General features: G+C 39.2%; 1 protein-coding gene across 1 annotated transcript in view; it reads left to right on the plus strand.

The window, feature by feature from the left end:
* The window catches only part of WDFY4 (WDFY family member 4), a 136,135-nt gene that overhangs the window by 53,291 nt on the left and 58,862 nt on the right, over nt 1-23,982 (plus strand). The window contains exons 21-40 of the mRNA XM_030276025.4: nt 108-339; nt 2,259-2,410; nt 2,937-3,048; nt 3,160-3,350; nt 4,871-5,023; nt 5,370-5,443; nt 6,257-6,418; nt 8,559-8,650; nt 9,545-9,644; nt 10,450-10,655; nt 11,253-11,422; nt 11,788-11,913; nt 12,347-12,508; nt 12,623-12,820; nt 13,806-13,923; nt 14,499-14,656; nt 15,101-15,339; nt 17,113-17,222; nt 18,184-18,375; nt 18,929-19,068. Of these exons, the coding sequence (XP_030131885.4) occupies nt 108-339; nt 2,259-2,410; nt 2,937-3,048; nt 3,160-3,350; nt 4,871-5,023; nt 5,370-5,443; nt 6,257-6,418; nt 8,559-8,650; nt 9,545-9,644; nt 10,450-10,655; nt 11,253-11,422; nt 11,788-11,913; nt 12,347-12,508; nt 12,623-12,820; nt 13,806-13,923; nt 14,499-14,656; nt 15,101-15,339; nt 17,113-17,222; nt 18,184-18,375; nt 18,929-19,068 (3,087 nt within the window). The remainder of the gene's footprint in view (nt 1-107; nt 340-2,258; nt 2,411-2,936; nt 3,049-3,159; nt 3,351-4,870; nt 5,024-5,369; nt 5,444-6,256; nt 6,419-8,558; nt 8,651-9,544; nt 9,645-10,449; nt 10,656-11,252; nt 11,423-11,787; nt 11,914-12,346; nt 12,509-12,622; nt 12,821-13,805; nt 13,924-14,498; nt 14,657-15,100; nt 15,340-17,112; nt 17,223-18,183; nt 18,376-18,928; nt 19,069-23,982) is intronic.

Below are 23,982 nucleotides of genomic sequence, written 5' to 3' on the forward strand. Positions count from 1 at the left end.
TGTGACTTCAATGAGCAAAGAGGTGGCAGGCAGAACCTCGCAGAGACAAGACCCCAGGGCACCCTGAGTGCATTGGATCCCCTCAGTGAACCCCTCCTCTGTTGCAGATGCAGTATCTGCAGCCTTTACCAGGTGGCTGTATTTCCATGGACCCCTCTTCCTTTATTGATGTCTATGGGTACATTGCTACTCCTCGGATTTGGAAACAGAAGTCTTCCTTGGCCTGGCGCCTTGGTCCTACGCACTTGTTTGAAGAAGCCATTTCTGTGGAAACAATAGAAGTTATTATTAAGCTTGGCCCTCAATATTGTAGCAACTTCCAAGCAGTACAGCTTCAAGGTATGTGGTAATTCTCATACCCACCACTATTTGTTTGTCAGAGCAGTGTTATTTTTATTCTTGTAATTTTCTACTAGTTTTCCAACTGTGTCTAGAGATCACTCTAAAAGTCTGGAAAACTGCATTACTGAATGTTGTACAAGATTGTAGTAAGATACGTGAGGATTGGAAAGAGGGGTAGGAATCAAGCAGCAGAGAGACGAAGAGTAAAGAGGGATAACATGTCCTGAGTTGCAAGATTGTGATTTCTGTTGGATAAACATTAAAGCAGAAGCTTTAACTAAGACATTCTGCATTAACAGTGATAATAAGAGAAAAAAAGGCAGAAAGAGAAGTATGGAGTTTAACTGCAAATGCCTGCAGAATGGGAGACAGGGGCAGGGGAGTAAATTATATTCAATTTAATGAAGAGGCTTTTTAACTAAAGTATGCTGTTAGTTTCAATTATTAAACAGATAAACAAAACAGACAAAACATTTCAGTTATTGATTACTGTTTGTTCAACAAGTACTGCATTCCCCTCTGTGCTAGAGCTTGGGATGAAATGGGATGGTCATTTCTCATTTGAAAACAGCAAAATAATCTTTCTTGGTCATGCTCCAGCCTAAAAGAATGTAAAAAGACTGGCTGAGAGTACTCCCTAAGACAGAATGTTGTCAATCTCCACAAAAAGCTGCAAGTCAAGTCTGGGAAGGGGTTGTTGAGACATAAATGGTGTCAAAGTACAGCTCTGAAATAAAAACATTACCTGTTCAAGTCAGAATTATTTGATTTTTTGGATCAAGTCTTTATGAAGTCTGGGGGATTTGTTTTCTGCATAGTTCTTCCCAGATGGACTTCAGTACTAATGACAGGTAGTGGCCATGTGACTCTAGTGATGCCCTGTTTAGGGGAGATCACTGAACAACATATAAGATGTGATCTAATTGTGAAATTAATTCACTCTCCCTCTTTCCATCAAAACACCCAAAGAAACTCAGGCAAATGGAAATTTTGACTTAAAAAAAGTTTTACACAATCCTCCCAAATACTACAGTTAGATTGTTGTTTTTGTTTTTTTTTTCCTTAAAATGGATTTATGTCCTTGCTGCAAACAGCAGTGGCAATTTTTGGCAGTGTTGTGTCCTGTCTCCCCACTATCTCATGGCTTCTTGTTAGTCACCTGCAGTTGTACAGAGGCTTAGTCTGCAGACCAAGTCCTGCTGGAAGGGAAATGGTGACACAGTCTTGAGGCATTTTATTTATAGTTAATCTTCATGTGGTTTGTGAACTAATTTTTTGCTTGAATGGGTTCTGTTACCAGCACTAGTAAACAGTTTTGTAAGTCAGCTGTTTTCCCAATCTATAAAACTGTCAAAAATAGAACTTGACTTTTTTTTTAAAAATAAAGACACATATAGTTTTTAAAAGTGTGAGAAGGAATAGAAAATTCTTTAAAGAAATGCATAAGAGAATTTCATACTAAACTGCTGAACCTGGTACTTTTAAGAAGCTTCCCAAATGTGAGTTGGCAGCTCTGAACTTTTGCTCCTTCCACACAAATCTTTGCTTTGAGTACCCCGATGAAGTTCCCAGAAACACAGAAGGCCTCTGAAATGTTTTATATGACCATAAAATTTGTTTATATTGTGTGGACAGAGAGATGTTTATTCTGGACATTTCTGAGCTTCATGAGATGTTATGAGAGGATATAGAATCAAGGCAAAAGAGTTATCAGAGCACACAGCCAAGTGCTGATGATGCAAGCTGCCATGGCCTGTGTTGCAAAGGGTGAATGCTTTTTCCTGGTTATAGTTAAGACAAAGTAAAATTCTTTCCTAAACATCAGTTTCCTCCAGTTATTTTTCACCTGTCTCTCTCCTACTTTGCATATTGAACAGTGAAGTTCCTTCAGACATCCACAGTCTTTCTTGTTTTAGGTGAGGACCAGTGCAGTGGTCGTATCATCGCCCCTCTGGTGGCAGAAGATAAGATTTCTTTTGGAATCAATGCCGTGTGCTCATCTCTCACTACAGTCCAAGATATAAAGAGCTCCTACAATGAAGTGGATGGTCGGCTGATTGCCAAAGAGGTCACAAATTTCCCTTCCTTACACAAGTTTTCTGTGGCTTCTAATCAGTTTCCTAGAGCCAAATTTCTGACTTTGTCTTACCTGTGTACCTTCAGAGATACATTTTTTTAAAACTTTTTTCCATTCCTTAACTTAGTTCTACTCATAGATTAATTTTCACCTATGGAGAAGAATAAATTGGACAGTGTGAGCACAATGCTAAAAACATTTTTTGAAACAGGAACAGAAGCCATATATTTCAGGTTTTATGATAATTTGTCTGTGTTTTCTGAATGCCTTCACAAGGACTTTTCATGTGCTATTCTATCATTCTTGCTAATTCCTGATCTATTGACATGTGAAAGTAGTGGCATTGTGGGATGTTGTTGGTAGGTGAATATTTGTCCTTACAATCAACTTTTTTAATGAAAAAATATGGTTTTCATAGTTTAAAATTATTTAAATAATCTAAAGTATCAGAGCATGCATTTTTTAGTGTCCCCAGTACTACCAAAGTTTTTCCTAAAGTGCCTTTTATCTGTTTTAGATTGGGATTAATTCTCGGGACAGTTCAACTCCAATATTCCTAGCTAAGAATATTGCTGGACACCTCTCGGGTTCCTTGCGGACTATTGGGTCAGTTGCTGTGGGCCAACATGGTAAATGCACTTGTCTTAATGTTTCACATTCTTTTAAGAGTGGAGCTTTATTCTGTCCAATAATAGGTTGTCTGTGTAACTTCCTGGTAGAGTAACACTGCAATTTCCTAGGGGTAAGAGTGTTCCAGTCCTCCCCAGCAGCTACCAGCCTGAACTTTATTGGAGGCCCTGCCATTCTCCTGGGTCTCATTGCTATGGCCCGTGATGACCACACCATGTATGCAGCTGTCAAAGTCCTGAACTCCATCCTCAACAGTAGCCCCTTGAGTGGAAAACTGATGAGGCACATCCATGGATACCAAGTAGGCACACTTTTGTTCACTCATTCTGGTTATAGTCTTTCCCTTGTAGATATTTATCCCCAAATCTATCAATGGGAATGAACCAAACATATCCTGACTATAGCCCCTTGTAGTTGGAATTTAATAAATTAGGAGGGGGATATAGGATAGTGCTCTATCTCCTGTGCTTACAGTCGCTGGGAACCTCTGTAACAGTTTTCTGCTGAAAGAAATGTGACGACAGATGCCTGTCAGTCAGACATGACTTAATAAAATAAATAAGCCAGTACAGCAGATTTGTGACTGACCCGCTCTTCACCTTTTACCAGCACACTTGATCCCACACACAGAAGACCACTTCTCAGGCAGCTTTTCTTCTTCCCCTTGGCTCATACAGCCTAAGAGTCCTCTTTACAGACTGCCCAGTGTAGGGCTGGCAATGAATTCCTATGGCTCAGTCTTCACTGTGTATGAGGAATTGTGCTGATATAAATAAGTCCTGCCTGAATTGCATTGGTTAGATCTGTCCCAAATTATTCTTTAAACCTGAAAGCTATGCAGATATAAATATGCAGATGCTATGTTGTATGTAAAGTCTAAATATATAATATTGGATGAATTGAGGCTCAAGTATGAAGTTTCAGTTTAGTATCATTTACTTTTTGCTGTGTAGGTGAAGCAGAGAACTCTGAAGGAACAGAGAAGACTCTTTAATATAGAAGGTTCCAAACAAGACCCTTAACATTAGGGTTTCATTAATGATTTCTTATAAACTTTCCATTTTCCCAACATGCAAATTGTTCATAAATTGATCACCATTTATATGAATATATTTATCCTACTTAAATATTGCTTGCCCAATCCTTTCTTGTAGGTCAGTGCCTGTCTTTATATTGTGTATGAGCTGTTCCTTTTAGTTTTTTGCTAAATAGTGTTCTCTCCATGTAACTGATCATTATATTGCAATGGAGTGAAGCTTTTTCTAACAGCCAAGAAATAAATGTGTCTTGATATGTATTTTCCAGTTAATTTCTATTCTTCCCAAACTGTTCAAAATGTAATGGTTTTCTGAACATTCTTCTCACAGTATGGGAAAATTGTTGGATAATCAAAGGTAGGCTCAGCTGATAAACTTGCGATGTTTCACAAATGTTTTTCATTTGAGGAGGTAAAAATTAATATTTTTTAAATTAGCACCATTTGTAAGCAATTAACAATGCATCCATGACGAATAGCATAGGACACCTACTGTGGTTATTTACAGTTATATTTGTCTGTTGCTTTTTAAAAATTATAGTCAACATAATATGGCACATATTTTCCTCCTGTTCAATGCCACAGAGTTGCCAAGCTCCTTCAAAAATTCACCCTTATACTTTCTGCATGAAATTTTATGTCTGGACTGAAATCTTCATTTTCTTCATGATGCTTATGCAAAATGCATGCATGCATGACTGCTACATCTGATTAAAGTATATGTGGGTCTTGAATTAAATACAGATTTATACTTGGCAGTTACTTACTCAGTCTTCTCTTTTCAGTTGCTGAGCTATCTGTTGAAGAAGAAAAATCAGCTGCTAAACAACAGGATTTTACAGTTAATGTTCTCCCTAGTGGGCACAGCTGAGCTGGGCTTTGAGTCTTCTGTCATCAAGAATTATAGTGCATTCCAGTATGTTCTCTGCAACTTTGAGGTAAAACTGTTCATGCTACTCTGTGGCTTTGGCTGGATTAAAGATGGCTTTACAATACAAGATTTGGTTTGCTCATAGCATCTCCTGGATCCAATATTTGTGTGTTGTGCACTATCACACTTTGGGCCCCCCAGGTCTGCAGGAGCACTCCCAGAGGGTCTGCTCCTCAGGGCTAGAACTGGAGCTACAGTTCCCTGCACTAGCAGAGACTGCAGGCTGCATTACAGAAACACTCAAAGTTTATGATGTTCTCCTCCCTAAAGTAGTTTTTACTGTTTCTCTGATGCAGCTACTGTTCTCACAGCTCGGCCGAGCAGTAAAACCTCTGCTTTCCTTTGTCTTTCAGCTTTGGATGAAAGCACCAGAAAATCTTGACCTTATTCTTCTTTCCCATCTTGTGGAGATCTTGCAGTCCTCCAGGTATAAACTTGTGTTTGAATCAGAAACCTGTGGGACAAACTCATCTGTAACCTGAAGATGGAACTCTGAGGTGGATATGAAGGGTCTAATCCCAGTTGGAATCAGAGGATTCCTGTGAATTCAGTGAATCACTCCTGTATTGCTCTTTCAAGCCTGGAGTTAATGATTTGGTCAGGGCCAGTTGCCAGCCTGGGAAAAGATATCTGGTTACCCAGTTCACATGGAACCACTGCTGTAAAATGCAAGTTTATATATCTGCTGGGGAGGGGAAAGCTTAATGTTTTAATTGACTATAAAATAGTTTTGAAAATTATATTATTGAAGTTGTGTTTAAAATCAAAACACAACCCTTTTATCAATATTCTTAATTATCAGGACTGGAACTAAACATATCTAGAGAGACAAAGCATGGATGAGGGACTGAGTAAAGCTAGATTCCTGCTTTTTGGTAGCAGAAAGCTCTGTGCAGAGCTGTCTGGTGCCTCTTGTTAAGTTTTACAGGAATTGCATTTTTTGCTACCAACTCACTGCTTGAAAATGCAATAATGTTTTCTTCAAACTTGTTGGAGTGCAGTAGTTTCTGGGGGAGAGAAACTTCTCAGAGGAGAAGAGTAGAACACACAAAGTAGTCTTCTGATCTCCATCATTGACAAATGCTCAATTTGTCTAACAGTATTTGAAATGTTATAAAGACAGCATTAGAAGCCGAAAGTGCAAAGTATCAGTGCAACCTGAGAATCCTTTTAGCTGAAACTCTGCAAATTTGGTCATTTCCAGTAGAAGCTTTTAATAGTCCCTGTGCTTTTTTTACAGAGATGCAGGTCAGAATATTGTAATTGCCTACCAGGTGCAAATGGTGCCAAAGCTTGTTTTCCTTTTCAATGATCCTGAAATCAGCAGCTCCAAGATCACTGTGGCCTGCACTATTCTGTCCCATCTCTTGCAAGGATACTTTAATACAAGGGATGTTCTCAGGTAACCCTCAAGGTCTATGGCTTTTCCTCAGATTGCAAATGAGCTATGCTTCTGCTAGAGCTGGAGAGAGCTCAGCAGTAGAGCTTCCCTCACATTGTCTTTGGCAGAACACCAGGTCTTTGGCAACTGCAGGATCCCCTGGTGAAAAACTTTTTATTCACTCCAACCCTCTATTTGTGTGAAGGTGAATTGGGTGATTCCTGTTATAATGGTGGCACAGACAGTTCTGTAGGAATGACTGGGATTACTCAAATATTTGGTTACTTAATATTTGCTTTCATTACAGCCTTGTCCCTAAAGTATCACTACAGTATTACAATCTGGTCCCAAAGAACTGTGTACCTAATCCTGTTGGTTTGGCTTATATCCCAGTAACAATCCTTTTTGTTCCTGAATTTCAATCAGTTGTGTTAGTCAGGATTTCATGAAGCATAGCATTTAAATCCTTGTTTGGTCTTCATAGAATGTAAGCACTGCTTCATTTTATATTCCCAGCCTAATTGTATCAACCTGCAACACATCAACTGAGAATGTCCACATTGTGCTGTCTGCAGCCACCTAATTCCCAGGGAAATGCATTGCACAGATGAAAGCTCTGTTTTTAGTAAAATGTAAAAACAGAGTGGCATGTCAAATCTGTGGACTCTGCCCTTTGTTCTGTTGAAGTATATGAGTACCTCTAATAGTTAACTATTAGTTAAGTTTAAGTAGTAATCTAATTAAAGAACTTGGTGTTTTCCAGCTTTTTTGTGACTGTATGCTCCTGGATATATGTTATCTATATGTATATTCCTACCCTGGGCTTATAGGAATTAGTCTGTTCTGTTTTCATATAGGTGGCGAGATAGGTGAGAGTTGTGGATTTAGTGTGTCAAATTTGTCATGTTGTAAGGAGTGTGAATGAGCATTTTTTCTTAAATAATCATTATTTTTTAGTCCATGGTAATATGATTTGTTTTCATACTCATGAGTGCTGAGAGAAGACAGAGACAGCACTCTGTCCCTGTCCTTCTAGCTCCAGGACTGCAGAGACTGTAACAGCAGCACTGAGAGGTACTGGAGTTTCTGCTGGTCTAGATTTGGACTTGTAGAGGGAATTGCTGTGTGGGCTATTCCTGCAGAACAACTGGTGTTCTGTCCCTTAAGAAATATCCTTCTTGTGAGCAGGAGGAGATTGTGCACTTTCACTAAATGTATATATATATCACATTAATCTTTCTGTCCTTAGAACCAGGTAATGTGTCAAAGCAAATTACAGGTGTAAAAAGGGTGCCAGTCCTCCTCACAGTGAACCTGCCAAGGTTTCTCTGTATGCTTGGAAACCAAGTGGTGATAACAGTGATATTGGGATGCCACAGGCTGCTCAGAATCTTTCATATAAACTGAGTGCTTTACTCAGCTCCTTTCCTCTTGTTGAAAGACCTTTAAAGTAGATAGATAAAACGTTTTCATAGCAGAATATATTTTACTTTGCTTTGTAGATAGGTTGTCATCACAACATAAGAAAGATAAACTATTAGAGAGCATCCAAAGAAGGGCCACAAAGATGAAGAGCCTTGAGGGAAAGCCAGATGAGGAGTATTTGAGTTTATTTGTTCTGTTCAGCTTGGAGAAGAGGAGACTGAGGGCAGACATCTCTGCAGTTACAACTTCCTACTGAGGGGAAGAGGAGGGGCAGGCACTGATCTAATTCTCTCTGGTGACAGTGACAGGACCTGAGGGAATGGTCTGAAGTTGTCAGGAGAGGTTTAGACTTTATATTAGAATGTAGTTCTTCCCCCAGAATGTGGTCAGGCACTGGAACAGGGTCCCCAGGGAAGTGGTGACAGCACCAAGGCTGACAGATCAAGAAGTGTTTGGACAAAACTCTCAGGTATAGGTGTGACTCTTGGGGCATCCTGCTGAGGGCCAGGAGTTGGGCTTTGATGATCCTTCTGGGTACCTTTCAACACACCACATTCTCCGACCTTTTAATTTACTTCCTAGTTTATAAAGTTTTCATCCTATTTCTGAAGTGGCTAGAATTCCTAATGGTGGTTGTTAAGTCAGTTAACCAGTACGCAGCTTTGCATATAATCTCCAAGTAAGTAGATTAATATATTTCTGTTGACCACAACTGCTTCACTCTTTTTTCTGCAAGGATTGCATTGTTCCTTGTTTACACCTTGAAACCTTCTTCTGTGGATGAAAATCAGTTTTACCTGGATAGTGTGGCTGAGAGACCCACTGAAGGTGAGGGGCTGCCTTTGGGGTATGTGTTGTGGTAGTTTTACTACAGTATTTCCCTCCCTCCCCAGGACCTGATGAACTCTAATTGCAACACTAGTGCTTCTGCCTCCTGTGGCAGGAGGAGGCAAAATTCAAATTTCTTCATCTGGAGAGGGACAGGCTGCACTGAGGTGACCCTTTGTTCTCTCTCTGCTAATAAACCAGCAGTACTTTCGCTGCATTGTCCAGAGCCAACACAATGCTGGATTTCAGATATACATGAAGAAGAAAGGACATTAAATTGAAATTGCCCCCAAACCAATTTACTGGGCTGTTACAAGGAATAAAACTTCAGTGGGCATCCTGGATTTTCTGTGAAGACTTTACTACAGTTACTGGTGTAGCAAATAATAATGCAGAGTTCTGCACCTCTTAAAGTAGCTGTGTATTTGTCAGGTTCACATGGAGGAACATCCAGTCATTTGGCCCTTTCACTGGGATCTTTCAGTTGAGTCTTTATTGTTATTGCACCTCTAAACAACAAATCATATTAAGGTGACAGTGGTAACTGCAGTTTGTATATAGACATCTCAGCTAGGCAGTGCAACTCAGATGGCCTGTTTACATTTCTTTCTCTAGTTAACCTGAAATTGCTTCCTCTGAGATATTGTTCAACATGCAGTCTGAATAAGTTTTAAATAACTCTAAAGAGAAGACTTAGGCAATGTAGGCACTGGTTGTTTCTTATGTTAGCAGGAATCCTTATGTCTAAAATTTGATGTCTGCATCTTTTTACTCTGCAAAACCCAGATATAAGTACTTCTACAGGGCTAACTGGGTGCAAACAAAATTGTTCATCAAAGCAATGGAACATATTTTGTCTCTTCTTTACTGTTTATTTTTTTCTGATATTTGTAGCTTTAAACCAAACATCTGGAAAGACAATCTGCCTACGAAACCAGCTACTGAAGATGTTGTTAGATGTAATACGTTCAGACAAACTTCACCTGTCCTCTGAGTAAGTAGAGCCATTAGGAAGCTAAGTGTCTCTGTCTCCCAGATTTTTCATCTTCCTGGTGCTTAACCAGGACTAAACACAATGATAATGTTTGAATTTTATCAAATACTAAGTAAGAGCAGATTGCATTCAGAGAGACTTTTTTGTCAGTGATTTATCTGACATTCACTCAGCTGTATGGTCTGATGACACATCTGATATTCATTTTGGAAAGCCTCATTTTTTCAGAAAACATGGTGAAGGGGGAACTTGGATATTGATGTTTCTTCTGTATAGCAGGGGCTGAAGAAATCCCATCTGTCTCTGAAATTCAAGTCAATCTATTGTGGGATTACTTGCACCACTCTATTGTAACCATGAGAATGCCATTATTATAATTCTATCTTTCATAACTGAAAGGCAGATTTCATAGTCCTGGGAGTTGTAATTGTGCATTTTCATTAGATAGCACATCTTGGACTTAAAAATTTAAACCAGAATTTTGAATTTCATAGCTTGAAAGATCTGGTCTGTGATGTAGTTTACCTCATTTATTGATACACACTCTCAGAAGGGATTTCATATTAATGAACTGTTTTGGTTGACAGTGATACAAAGTTAGATCTAGAAGGAATTAAATGACTTCAGCTGTGTGGATGAGCTTGTTGTTAAATCTTTGCAATTCTCTAAAGGTACACCTTTAATGGGATTTCTTTTCTAGAGAAACATGAGGTTCTAAATCACTTCAAGATAATTTTACATAATATCTCCTTTGTCTTACATCATGTTTCCTTCCATATACCTTTCCTTTACCTGTTTGTCCTAGGGAAAAAGAAAAGACATTTTTGACACTAGGACCAGACTGGTTTCTGCTGTTCACACAGAGCTACCTGCACTTCAGCACAGTTGTCCTGGGAATCAAACTGCTTCTGTGCTTCCTCCAAAATCGTTTGCTGCTGAACAAATTCAAGGAGGGGATAGTGGCTGGGCGTTGGCTGGAAAACAGCTCTGCAGGCTTGAATATTCTAATGGGTATGTGTTGGTTTAACATTCCCAAAACACTGCCTTGATCCAGCTCAGTGATAGATCTCTGTGTACATGATAGGAGAATTCCCACTGATCTCAGTAGACCAAGAATTTAAATAACTTTCTAGGGCAAACTTGTCCTGGTACTCCAGCATTTCTGTGCTGAAAAGTAGGAGGTATAACTTCTTCCTTGCAGGTAATTAGAAATTCTGATTAGCATATGCAGGGAGATGGGCCTTTTTGTGTTGCACAAAATTAGGCTACTTGATAAGCCTGTAAGGTGTTCAGATGTCAACTTGTGCTCTGAAACCTTTTGTATTTTAAAAATTTGTTCAGCCTGGTTTTTTGTAATTAGACCTGGGGTTCTGAGAAAGGGAGGAGAAAGGATGAAAAATAATTCAGGAAGAAAGCCCTTTACCAAAGTGGTAGTGGAAAAAATTGTAATCTGTTAGTCTGGGGGTGTTTTTTAAACTGTTGATACTGCAGCATAGCAGACTACTGAGTGTTCTGGGACAGAGACAAATGAGGATAAAGTTGTGTCAGTAATCCTTCTGCTGATATGAAATTTATTTCTAGACACTTTCCTTTTCTTTTCCTTTGAAGATAATTTAAAAAGTATTCCTCCAGTGCCTGACAATGGCTACTTCTTGATTTTTGGATTTTCTGTATTGCAAAGATGTCTGACTGATCATGTTCACATCCCTGAGATCTACTTAGTTGTGGCAGAGCTCTTTCTGGCAACTCCACAGTCTGAACCACCTGAAGCAGTCAAGGTATGATAAAAAAAAAAAAAAACAGCAGACAAGCACCTGAAGCTGCTATTGCATAACTATTTTGATGTTTTATGCCCTTTTCCATGAGAGGATTCTCTGGCATGTTAACCTTACTTGGGTTTTGTAATAATAAAAACTATTCATATTTTTAAAATTAAGTTAGTTAACTTTTATTGAAAAAAAAAATTATGTTTGGAGCAACCTGGTTCATGCAGGTGCTAAATGTTACAAATGTAATAGGAGAGGAAGGAGGTGCTGAGGTAAACACATATTGGTTTTGTTCTGATGTAGAGAGAGCAGGAATTGTTCTTGATGTATCGTATACAATTCCCATCTCTTAATGAAATCTCTTTCCTCACGTGTAGAAAGATCTTGAGTCTATGTTGCAGTGGATCTTGCAGCACCACCTTAGAGAGAATGTCCTCAAATTTGGGTTGTGTGCAGAGGCAGCTGTGTTACTGCTGGAAATGGTTAGATTCACTGTGGACAAGGTAGGTGTTTCCTTGCAAGGACAATGCAGTGTGAGTGGCTGAATAAAGAGCCCAGGTGTGACAGATGCTGGTGGCAGCCTTTGCCTGTGATCCCTAGTCCTGCTCTGCCCTCAGAGGGCAACACTGAACTGCCAAGGGGCACAACTACTACTGCCCTGGTTATGCAGCACAGGATGTGATGGGCTCATGTTTGAGAGAGACCAGAGACAGATCTTGCCCATAACAGTACTCAGTTTTTTCATTCTTGATGATGAGATGTCACCTTTCTGGTTGGGTGTATCTTCAGTCTGCAATGTGGGGGTTGGCTACTGGTGCCTTATCTGACCTTTGTGGCTGTGTCATGTTTGCTTAGGAATATCTAAAGAGGAACAAAGATGAGCTTTTATGAATGAGAGGAATGCTGCCTTGACCAGATGCACATTTGTCTGTTCAGCCTATTGCAGATGCAGAAGCCTCCTGGGCAATTGCCTATCCAAGGAATGTTGTCGAGTTTCTGAGCTTGATCTATCACAGTTATACACAGGACCCCATGTGGCACTGTCCTGACTTCTTGAAAACTCTGGCTATGCTTGCTTTTCATTCAGGACCACCCAAGGTATGTGCACAGGAGGCAGCCATAAAGCCTTCAGACCAGAGGTGGGTCCCTTGGAGAAAAAAAAATCAGTTTACAGTAGACTGAGTGAAATTGTATTGCTATCTGCTTTCACAGGGTGGGTCTGAAGGCCTTTTGACTCCTGATGATCCTGCCATTGCCGAAGGGAAAGGCTGTGCTGATCCCTCCTCTCTCCCACTCTTACCACACCCTGCCAAGAAACAAGTGTGGGATTTTGTGCGAGTCCTTATGATGGACAGTCTTCTCAACATCCCAGCAAACAAACAAGGACATCCCCTTGAGCTGCTTCTTGAGGTTTATCTCATCAGCAGGCTTTGCTGTTCTACCTTGCACTGGGGGTGGAAGGACGGGACATATCCTTCTAGTGACCTAGTAACAAAAGTGCTAACAGTGACAAAAAGAAAGGACTTCTCTAATTCTTCTGCATTAATGTGAACTAAGCAAATGCTGTCCCTGGAAAACAGAAAAGACATTTTTGAGGCAATGTTTAATATTGAAGAGAGGTGTGAAAAAAAATTACTTTTCCTTAGTAATATGTGCTTGTCATTAGGGCACCCCTTGAATTTGCTGAGAACAGGAAATGTCACATGGAGCATCCTGTGTACTGATTTTTGAGATAACAAAATCTCAGTTCTCAAACAAACAAAAACCCCTGTCTCCACTGTAAGTACAGATTAATACAAGCTGTAGCAGCTGAGTCTGATTATAGATTTCAACCACTCAAAGCACTCTAGAGGATTAGAGTAGTCTGAAGAAAGGGAAAAATGAAAAATTTAGGATTCAGCTCCAAATTGTCAATAGTCCAGGAGTCCCAGGTGTGAGTTCTGATGCAGACTTAGCTTAGTAATACAAATAGTAATGAATATAAGCTTGACTGCAATTGTAATGAGTTAAATCTTCTTGTGGAGCACCAGCTCCCTAAAGGTTTATATATACTATCCTAAGGTTTGGTACAGTTAAAATAGAGTTTGGATTTCTGACTGTCTGAATCCTGGGGCTGGTAATGGAGCTCAATCTCCCTGAGCACAAGACCTCTTAGGAACCACCTGTGAGCCAAATTCAGGCCCTTTACAAAGCCTTGTTTCTGTTCAGTGTGCAGAGTGTGACTGTGCAGGCTATCAGTTAGATGGTGTAGTCCTGTGTAAGATTTTCTTGTTTTCCAGCTGGGAATGAGGTTCTGCCATCTCATCTGTTGTCCAGTAGCTGTCCACATATGCACTCTTGCTAGTCAGATTTGCTGTTTTCCTGCTGTACTAACATGTATGCCATCACTGTATAGGCTTCTCCGGAAGAGGCTACCAGTGAGCAGAGGAGACTTTTTCAAACCAAAGTTCTGCTGTCTGCCATGGATGTCTTTCAGGTTACCAGCCAAGGAGAGGGGAAAATGAGACCAAGGGGTGAGTGGTGGGAATCAGATTGTTTAATTATTTTTGAAATACCATGCTAACTGATATTTGCATGTAGGTGTAATTTTTAGAAAGGTTTGGAAGCAATAGCTAGGAAGGAGAGTCCAGCTCAGCAGGCTCCACTTCAATCTTGCTGAAAGCCAGTTTGCATAAGTTATTGTAATTTTATAATTTTTCTGGAGAGCATCCTGCTTTTTTCTTTTTGAGAAGAGATTCTGAATATTAGAAAGGGAGTATGTAGAAAGAAATCTAGGTTTATCCTTGAATGCTTCTGGAAACAGCCCCATTAACTTAGATGTTTCTGCTCTCCTTTCTAAGTCACTAGCTAAGCCAGTTCTTCATTACAGCATTTGAGGATTGGCTCCATCCTCAAGCTGGAGCTGTCATTTCCAGTCTGAGTAAGGTGTTTCGGCTATACCTAGAGTCTTCTTAGACATGTCCCAGCTCTGAGATGTTGTGGCATGAGACTGTTCCTTCTCAGCTCTAGTAAACTCACATTTCACTTTTTTTTTTTTTTTTCATTTTCTCTTGTTATGGAATAATCAACCCTTTAATATCCTCTCCAGCAAGCACTGATCCTCATGGTACTTCAGAATCAGCTGCACCCCTATCCATGATGAATATTACTTATTTTGTTCAGAAGCTGGTTGAGAAACTGAGCAGCAGAATGTTTGTGGCTGACCCCAAGCAAATCCTGATCTTCATTGCCAAACAGATTATGTGTGTGAGTCACATTTTTTCTCCCCACCTTTTATCAACATGCTGTAGCATGCTGGTTTTTACACTGAGGTCATGATACTGCAATTCTGAAGAAGATGGCTGTAATCCATTTGGTGATTGTTGTTATTCCTGGCTTTTTGCATGAGAACATAACAGCTGTAAATTATAATTAGAGAGAGATGGTGCAGCGTAAGGAAAGGATAGTTAACTCTTTGTGACACTGTCTGTTGGCTATGTACACATTGCTGAACTGGGATAAATTAATCTCTTCCACAATTATGAGGACTTCAGCAGAAATACAGGAAAAGGAAATTTTTATGTAATAGGTAGTTCAGGGGAATTTTGCTGAAATAAGTTTCCAACTGCTTAAATGAAGTGGGAGGAGTGGATCCTTGGGGAGAAAGTTCTTCGAGCAAGCCAAGTAAACTGCTGTTTTGTGTTTTCACAGGTCTTGGAAAGCTCTGTTCCTCAAAAGGAATTTTTCCTCGGTGCCCTGTATAGCTGCTTAAACAGAGCCATTCTATACTGCTTATCCAGACCACAGCAATCACTGTCTGAACAGTTTAATGTCCTGAATACTCTCATTGTTCTGCAAGAGCAGTGGGACATTATTTTTGCAACATACAACTCAAATAGTCATTTTGTGATTTGCCTGATGTACTGCCTTTGCCAACTGAACTTGGGCAGGTACGGATGTTCATCTTCTTATCTTTGTGTATATATTTGTGCTATACCTATGGAAGTGGGTGCAGAGGGGGAGATATCACATAACTAGGGCAATATCCAGTCTGGAGAATCACTAGAAACAGATTGAGCTGGATCCAGCATTTCCAGCAGCCTGCTCACTTCAGAGCAGTAACTGCAGTTAACAATCTCGAACTGATTTCAGTGCAGCTGGCTCACAAGCCCATCAGGAAAATGAGGATCTGGAAATCTTCCTGGGATGTGGGCTAGGACCACTCCCAAATCATGTAGGTGGCCATTCTCCGAGATATCTGCATGGGGTAATTCAGTGAGATGTTTTTTCCTGATCCAGCAGTCATTTGTGTGTAGGTGCATTTAAAACACATATAGAAGTGTGAATGGATCTTGTGATCTTTGTGTTCTTGTTACTTGGATCTGAGCTGCAACATTTTAGTTGTTCTGACATTGGGAGTTTTGCCCTCTGCCATTGGGTAGGGCTAGAACACCCATACCCATTGCTTGCTGTTCTCACACATGTTAATATAACAGATGCACTCTTGCTAATGTAAGCTGGGGAGTTAATTTGGAAGCTTAGTTTTGTGAGAAAAAGCAAATATTGGCAAGTGCATTTTTCACTTTAATGTTTCTTATTTCAGTTATAACCTTCTGTACTCCTTTGGTCTGAATTGAATCCATTAATACAGTATCACACCAGAAATGAGTTGCATTTCCTGAGATATTTTCTGGATGTTCTTATTCCAGACAAGATAATAATTTCCAAGCCAAACCCATTGAGATGGGGTGAGGATTGTTTTTATGGAGTAAGAGCACAAACTTTTTTTTTTTTTTTTACTAAAGTACAGAAGGGTTTATGTTATCCACAAGCTAAACACAGCAAATCCAGGGAATCAGAACTGTGGTATTTTAAATTAAATCAGAAATAAAAATGGCAACATTGCATTCCCAAGGATTTGATTTCCCCAGATAGTAGGGCCTGTTCAGAATTGAAAGAATTTTGTGCTACTAGTGGCTATATATGCTGTTATTGACAGCAATTCTGTGAGTAAGTCCCCACTGTCTGGATACCTTAAAGAGCATGTTTCTGTTTTTTTTTTTTTTTTTTTAAGTATTACTGCTGTACTGAATTTCCTTGTCTTTTACCTCCTGACTGGTAGATTGTGGCACAACCCCCTGTCCCAAAGCCGAAGTGCTCTTGGCCATGGTGATGTTCTCAATAATCACATCTACATGCTAATAGTATCCATGGTGCTAAGTTTATAGCTTTTTGTGCTATAAACTTAGCACCATGGATAAAGTGTAGGGTACAGCAAGACACTGCTTTCCACATAGTGGCAGATATCTCTAGCAAAGGAACTCAGACTAAAGAGACAAAGTACAAGATGCCCAGGGGAGGTGCAAGAAGGCTGGATGCAGACTGGACAGCCCAGTGTTCTATCTGATTGGGGTGAATGGTGGATACGAGTACAGTAAAGTGCAGGGATAAGGCACATACAAGGGAGCGATCTACAGGGTCATGATGACTGCTTCTTGCCATTGAAAACCAGACTGGCAGTTGTTAAGTTCCCATTTGCTGAATATTCTGTGGTATTACATGACTGCTATAATCTCCAAACCTGAAAATATTCATCTACTAAATTAATCAAGTAGGACTGGATGTGCAGAAACACCTGTAGCTCTTTCACTGTTCCCAGTTTGTTCTATGTCTGGTTTCTTTACCTGCCCTCCTTTTTATTCTTTTTTTTCCCTTTGTCACAGCTGTTCAGAAGGTTTTGGGGTGGATGCAAAACCAAAGCTGGCTTCTTATCACCAAATTTTCCTTGCACCCAGTGAAGAGGAAAAGGGCAGCCTGCCTACTCCAGATGATGGTAATTTATGGCACGTGTTGCCTGTGGCTAGAGAGAAGGAAAATACCTGTGTTATGCAGTTATCAGAGCAGCTAGTGCAAGTGCCACTTATTTCCTCTTTGGTGTACAGGCACTGCAGGCACAACACAGAGAAAGGAGAGTTGTGCTAAAAATTACTTGTGTTTGCATCAAGCTTTTTTATTCAAAAGTCACCCCCAGCATCCTCAGGAGTAGTGAATATCAGTTTGGAGATGTCTGCTTCATGTTACGGCCAGTATAAGGGGCCAGATCCATACACCATTTGTTGCTCTATTTCTTTTTTTTTCAAGGCCCATAAAGGGTTTGTCTGTTACGTGGAGAAAAAAGTATTGGAGAATTTCAGAGAAACAAGGAAAAAACTTTGGGTTGTATTCAGTGTGGTCAGCTGAACCCTTCAGCAGAGCAGAGATTTTTTTAATTTTTATTTTTAGATATATATAGGCTTGGTTAAGATGCAACCAAATCAATCTGGTTTGCAGGGAAATAGGGTAAAACAACTCAGTACTTCCTTGTATAGGATCCTTCTGCTGTGTCAAATTGTTTCACCACTTTGTTACTTTTACCCCTCCATCTCCAGTGATGCTTGGCAACATAAAGGAATATCCTTTATGTGCTTTAGCATTCTATGCATGATAATAAGATCATCAGAATTCTGATTAAATGGTTTTCCAAAGCAGAAACCAGTTAAAACCATGTGTCACTCCTACTTGTTTCTTTCAAGGATTTGAAATAGCATAAAAGAAATGTCCTGCTGTTTTCTGTATTAGATTAACTAGTCTAGTTTAGAACCTGTGGAGGCAGTGAACAAAAAGGAACAACTCCATTGACTCTTGCAGTTACTCTGAACCAGTGCTTTTCCAAATGAGATGGTTTTGCTTTACCTGTTGCTTGACTTGAAAACATAAATGAAAAATTATTTTTTGGTCTTACTTTTGATTCCTAGTTCGCCAGGAGATTCTGAGAACAGTAGAAATCATCTGGAAGCAGCTCATTTCTCAGAGGCGGCAGGCTCTGGAGGACATTTACAAGATGGATCTTTCTGTAAAAGGAAATGACAAAGAAAGGGACATGAAGATAACAGAAATCACTCCTTTATGGGAAGAAATTATGACCAAAGCTTGGCAGCACTTGCTAGGTCTCTGTTCTTTTATGGAACACTCATTGTAGTAAGCAAAAATGTTGTGGTAAATGGGGCACGTGGTGGAAAGCTGCTGTTCCTTGGTTATGCCTTTCCTCACCTGCTGAGAAAACAGATCCTCAGTTTCTCTCATTTAGGGCTGTGGTTGCTTACTTTATCATAACCCAGCCCTTCTGTACTCACCTGGTGGTGTCCCAGGGCTCATTTGTACTGCAAGAAAGAGAAATTATCTTAGATTATTGTAACCCATAGGAATATTTAAAAGGGAGGATATATGGTTGAAAGAAGGGCATTGCAATGTGTGTAGTGCTCCAGTGATTCAAAGTTCTTGTCTGTGTAATGAAACAGATCTATGGCAGACCTCTGTGAGGCTTTTAAATAAAAGCTTGAGAAGTATGTGTTAATTCACTTCTCATAAAAATAGAACATCATTCATCTGGAGTGACACACTGCCACATTGTTTTGTCTTGTGTAATAGGGATAGAACCTCTCTATTTTCTGACAGGCTCAACTACAAGTCTTAGAAGCTTTTTTCTGTTTTCCCTTGAAGTATCTGAAAAGAAGCTTCTCCAGAATAAAGCAGGGCCAAGATTATCTCAGAGCAAGCACAATTCCTGGAGTGAAAGCCTCTCTTCAGCTATTAGGTTCATCCCTGGCCGAAACACAAAGGAAATGTCATGCAAATCAGAGGTAAATTTTGCTCTCTGTCTTTTCTGAGTCTGTTACTGATCTGCCTGTTTTATAGCTCTGGATCTGAATTTAGGAGGCTTCTGAGTGTGTCTGTTGGTTGACATGTTTCATTGTTAACTAGACAGGTATTGCAGCTGAGGTTTCTTTTCTAGGCTGCTAGAAATTATCACAAAAAAATAGTGACCTGAAGAACTTCTCTTGGCAGCCTGTTCCTGTAGTCTAATAATGCATACTTTCTGCATAGGGCCCAATTATGGCCCTATGGAAAAACCTAAGCAGCCCAGATATACTTACAGGCCTCTGCTTGGGATGGAGCAAGGTGAGGAGATGCCAGCTTGCATCGCCTACACAAACTTTGTCCTTCAGGCTCTGAATTAGTAGGAAGGCTCAGATGTTATCATAGTACTATCCTTACATTTTCTGCTCAATATGAAGTATTAAAGGTCCAAATTTTAGTTTAGACCCTAGAGATAGGGAAACAAGTCTTGGTGTATAATCCAGGGATGGCTTTGGAGGATATGCATAATTCCTTCTGTCAGCAATGAAGATGTGAACTATCTTTTCTGTACATAAGCTCCTCCTTTGCTGAAAGAAAGGGCCATTTCCATGTTTTTGCTTAGCATTGTCAAAAACAGACATAGAAATCACTAGATAGATGTTACTTTTCAAGTGTAGTAGGGGTAGAGTAACTAGCTATAGGGTAGGGCAGAAGTGCATTGACAGAATATTCAGAGCTTCAAACCAAGCTTGTGTTACTGTGCTGCTCAACATATTAAGGTGTTTTTTCTCCTCCTGAGGAGACAAGGAGTCTGTTATTAGCCATACTTTAGGGAGCCTTACTCCTCTAGCTCAAGGTATAGGAGATTGCAGCTATGTCTGGTGATGCCTGGTTCACTTGCAGGTGTGTTGACCAGGCAGACTGACACCCAGCTAATGTGTCTGACAGTACCTCACTGAGCTGCCAGGTATTTTTAAGCATGCCTCAGAATCCTTCTCAGTCCTTAAAATCACACTGCTGCTTACAGAGTGAGCAAGCTCTTCCCAGGTACATATGCATACTGTGATGTCATACTATAAGAGTGTTGACTATTTGCCCTGGGGTCTGTTTAATTATTTTTTAAAATTAATTTTGATTATTACAGCTGATTACACCTCAGTGAGCAATGTAATTGATATTTGTAAATGTATCCCAAGGAACATTTTGTACAACATGCTTTTTGCTGTTGAAGGTTAAAGACTCTCTTATTGGTTTTTCCCTAAATATGCCCACATCATTAGTTCCTCCAGTGAAAAGGTTGCCATCTGGAAAAGGCAGCACGGAGACATTATTCAGGCACAAGTGCATGAAATTGGTGTTTCTACATCTTCTGTTTCTCTTCTGCAAGGAAGCTGCTTGTAATTAAAGGAGCTGGGTTTGGAATAAACATTACTCACTTGGTGTTATTCCTTATCATGTCAAGTACTGACAGCTCCATAGCTCTGATAAATTGTTCTTCTCAATGAGATATGAAGCTTCAGTTCCAAATGTTCTTCTCCTTTCTCCCTCTCCCCCTCTCTCCCTCCAGCCTGTCTTTCAGAGTTTGATGCACGTTTCAGAGAGGTGAAATATAAGAGGAAGAAAATGTTGCATTAACCTCTCAACAGCTCTCTTCCTTCATAGACTTACATTAGAAAAGTTACATTATAAGTAAATGGAATTTGTATATTTAACTCGTATTTTTGGCAACTTTGGCAATCACTTTAAAAAGGAGTGTAATGTAATTTTGTATCATTTTCTGTGTCAGGTGACTTCTGTGTTCACTACTGGCTTCTGTCTTCACTTTTGCCAGTTCTGGACTCATGTCCTAAAGCAACAGGCACCTGGTTGAAACATGGAGATTAAAGGAAAAATAACAGCATGAACTACATAGCAAGGAACAAAGAATTTAAATCCCATAGTAAAATAAAAACATTTGCTCCTAACTGAGCAAAGTTTACTGAGAGAAGTGCAGACATTCACCCAGGATTTCAGAGGTGTGCCCAGTAGAAAGAAATTCGTTGTTTACTGGGTTATTAGCTTGATTCCTTTATCAACTGAAAAATAAACAAAGACATTGAAGCAATAGTAGTATTTGCTACAGATTAAAACAAATGAAAAACAAGCAGCAAAACATGCTCCTCTTAAGTTTTTCCCTGTGATTATTTATAATATAGGAAGAGTGCATTTGAGGCCCAATCCTCTATCAAAAAAAAACGAGCAAAATTCAAACTATTCACTTCAGCAAAAACTCAGACCCCACATTTCCGTTGTACTTTTGCTCATGTTCTTCATCACCAGCAAAGCAAATTTCCTGCAGTTTGGTGGCAAGAATTTGAATTAGCCATCAAATACAGCTGTGTTTCCTGCATATTTCTGAATACACTGTGCTATCTCATGCTTTGCTTATGGCTTTGTCTGGGAGGTGTGATCATGTAGAAAAGAGTGTAATTCCATTTCTGGTAGTAGAATGGCAATGATCTGCTGTGGTGATTGTATCTTCCTGGAAGTGTCAGTGGTCATGGCGGAGCATGAGGAGCATTGCACACAGTTGGATTTTTTGATGCTTACTGGTGACAGACTTGGGTAAATTTGCTTGCAGAAAGGTCTGTAAGACTGAATACAGTGCCCAAGGTTTCAAATCACTGACTCCTGTTTCAAAGTGAGCATTTTGATCTCCTGCTCTTTTAACTCCTTTCCCCCTCCCACCCAGTTTTGCTGTCAAAATCTACTACAGGTATTTAATTTTTGGGTTGAAAATTACTGTGACTGTTTTTGATATCATAAAGAAAGCTACAGAAGCAGCAAAGGACTACTGTAGCAATTGTGTTTCAGTCAATGTAAATCAGTTAGAGGTTCTCCATGCCCTGTCCTGAGATTCTTTAGGATGAGTGCCTGAGCAAGGTTACAAACATCACACTTCTAACTCCTGTAGGGCACACTGCCTCAGAACTGTAGACGTAGCTGTTATTCTTTACAAGAAATGCAGAGCCTTCTCAGTTTTACAGGAGGCTTGGCCATGCCTGTCCTCTACTGTTTTTGTTGATTAACTGCATCCCTCTATGCCAAAGTCCCATATAACTTGAAATAGATAAGGTCTTTTAAATCCCCTTTTTAATCCCAATCTTCAGAATGAAGAGGTTAAGAAAATTCCTAACTTGTAATTGCAAAGCAAAAAATGTTACTTAAATCTTTTTCTTACCAGTCACTCAGCTGGTCTTTTATCAGCTTTTCAAGTTAACTGAGTTAAAACAAGCAAACATTTAATGATATTTCTTTGAAAAGAGCATCATTTGTGTAACATGTTTATCTTCATAGTAGAAGGATAATTAACATCACTAATTATCTAATTAAGTTCATTAACTATCCACCAACAGTGCACCGTGAAGTTGACATTATGTTCTTCTGTCAACAAATGCTTTGATTTCTTAGGAAGTAATTAAAATGTAAATTAGCATGTCATTAAATGCACAAGGGAACTTTGGAATCAAATATTCATTTCAAAACTGCTCATAGCACACATTTTTTTTTACTTCAATGAAAGCAGGCACTTTACTATTAATGATGTATATTAAACAATTTCCATTATAATATTATTGTCTTGTTTAATAACTGGCTCAAAGCTAAATTACAGCATGCTGTAGCAAGCTGAAAAAAAGTTTCTTTAACTTTGAACAAAGAAATTTTCATGTCCTCTTACACATATATCTGACACACTGCTCATTTATCATTTTCAGATTGTTTACAAGATCATAAAGAAATAATTCAACAGAACAATGTTAGATAAGAATAGCATGAAAACATAAAATATAGAGGTATTTCATATTATGTGATAGAAATCACTGAACTTTTTGAAACGTGGGGATCAATTCCCTACTCATTGAAGGCAAATGTTTAGTTGAGACTTGAAATATAAGTGTTGTATGATGAATACAAGTCTTTAGGCTGACTCAGATTCACAGGCCCCTTTGTCTGATCCCCAAAAAATTCATTAGAGGAGATGGTGCTACAGGAGATGGTGTGCACAGTGCACAGTAGAAAACCTATCCTAGCACAATTGTTTCTTTCTTCATTGATATCAGTTTTATCTTAAAATCTGAAACACAAGAGCTATCACTTACAAATCTTTTGTGGGTAGCTCTTCAGAGGGAGTTTTCCTGTGTTTTTAAACTCAGTGGTCTTCTGTGAGGGTGAAGTCCCTTCATTGAATTACACATTGCATGAAAATTGTGCCTGTTTTCTTCTGCATCTTGTTTTAAAATATCCATTTGCTTTTCAAGCTAGAGAGTGTGTCTGGTCAGGCTTAAGTTTGAATATTGTATTTCAGCAAGTGGAATTTAATGTTTAAAGCTGTTGGCACCAAAGTCTTATCTTTCAAGAGCTGCTGGTTGCAGTTTTACTTTCACATAATAGAGCTGATGCCAAATGAGTTGAATGGTGTTAATGTGGATGAAAGAGGAGTTTTATTTGGTTGCAGAAAAACCCTAGAAATGTGTGCTAACCACTGAAACAGATTATTCTTTTCTTTGCTGAATACATAGACAAATATTTTTTTATATTTCTTGGTTAAAATAGGTCTGCTTTCTTCCAATTTTTTGATTCAACGTTTTATTTATAATAATTTCAGAGAGAAATTGTTTGAATTCAAAAGACTGAAGTGACAATTTAAAATTAAAAGTAAAGAACAGAAAATCGAGGGATGTCCTAGAAATCTCTGCATGATTGACTTAAATGTTTCTTCTAGTTCAGTATATAGGTTGCAAACTTTGCTGAAGTCTGTGACCATTCATTTCTTGTTATTCTCATCTTTGCTTGTGTCTATCTGTGTTCTATTTATATTTTCTCCTGCAGAGCAGCTTGAACTACATGCACTAAAAAGCCCCAGAAGTAGTCTTGTC

Source organism: Taeniopygia guttata, chromosome 6, assembly GCF_048771995.1.
Source record: "Taeniopygia guttata chromosome 6, bTaeGut7.mat, whole genome shotgun sequence".
Taxonomy (NCBI): domain Eukaryota; kingdom Metazoa; phylum Chordata; class Aves; order Passeriformes; family Estrildidae; genus Taeniopygia; species Taeniopygia guttata.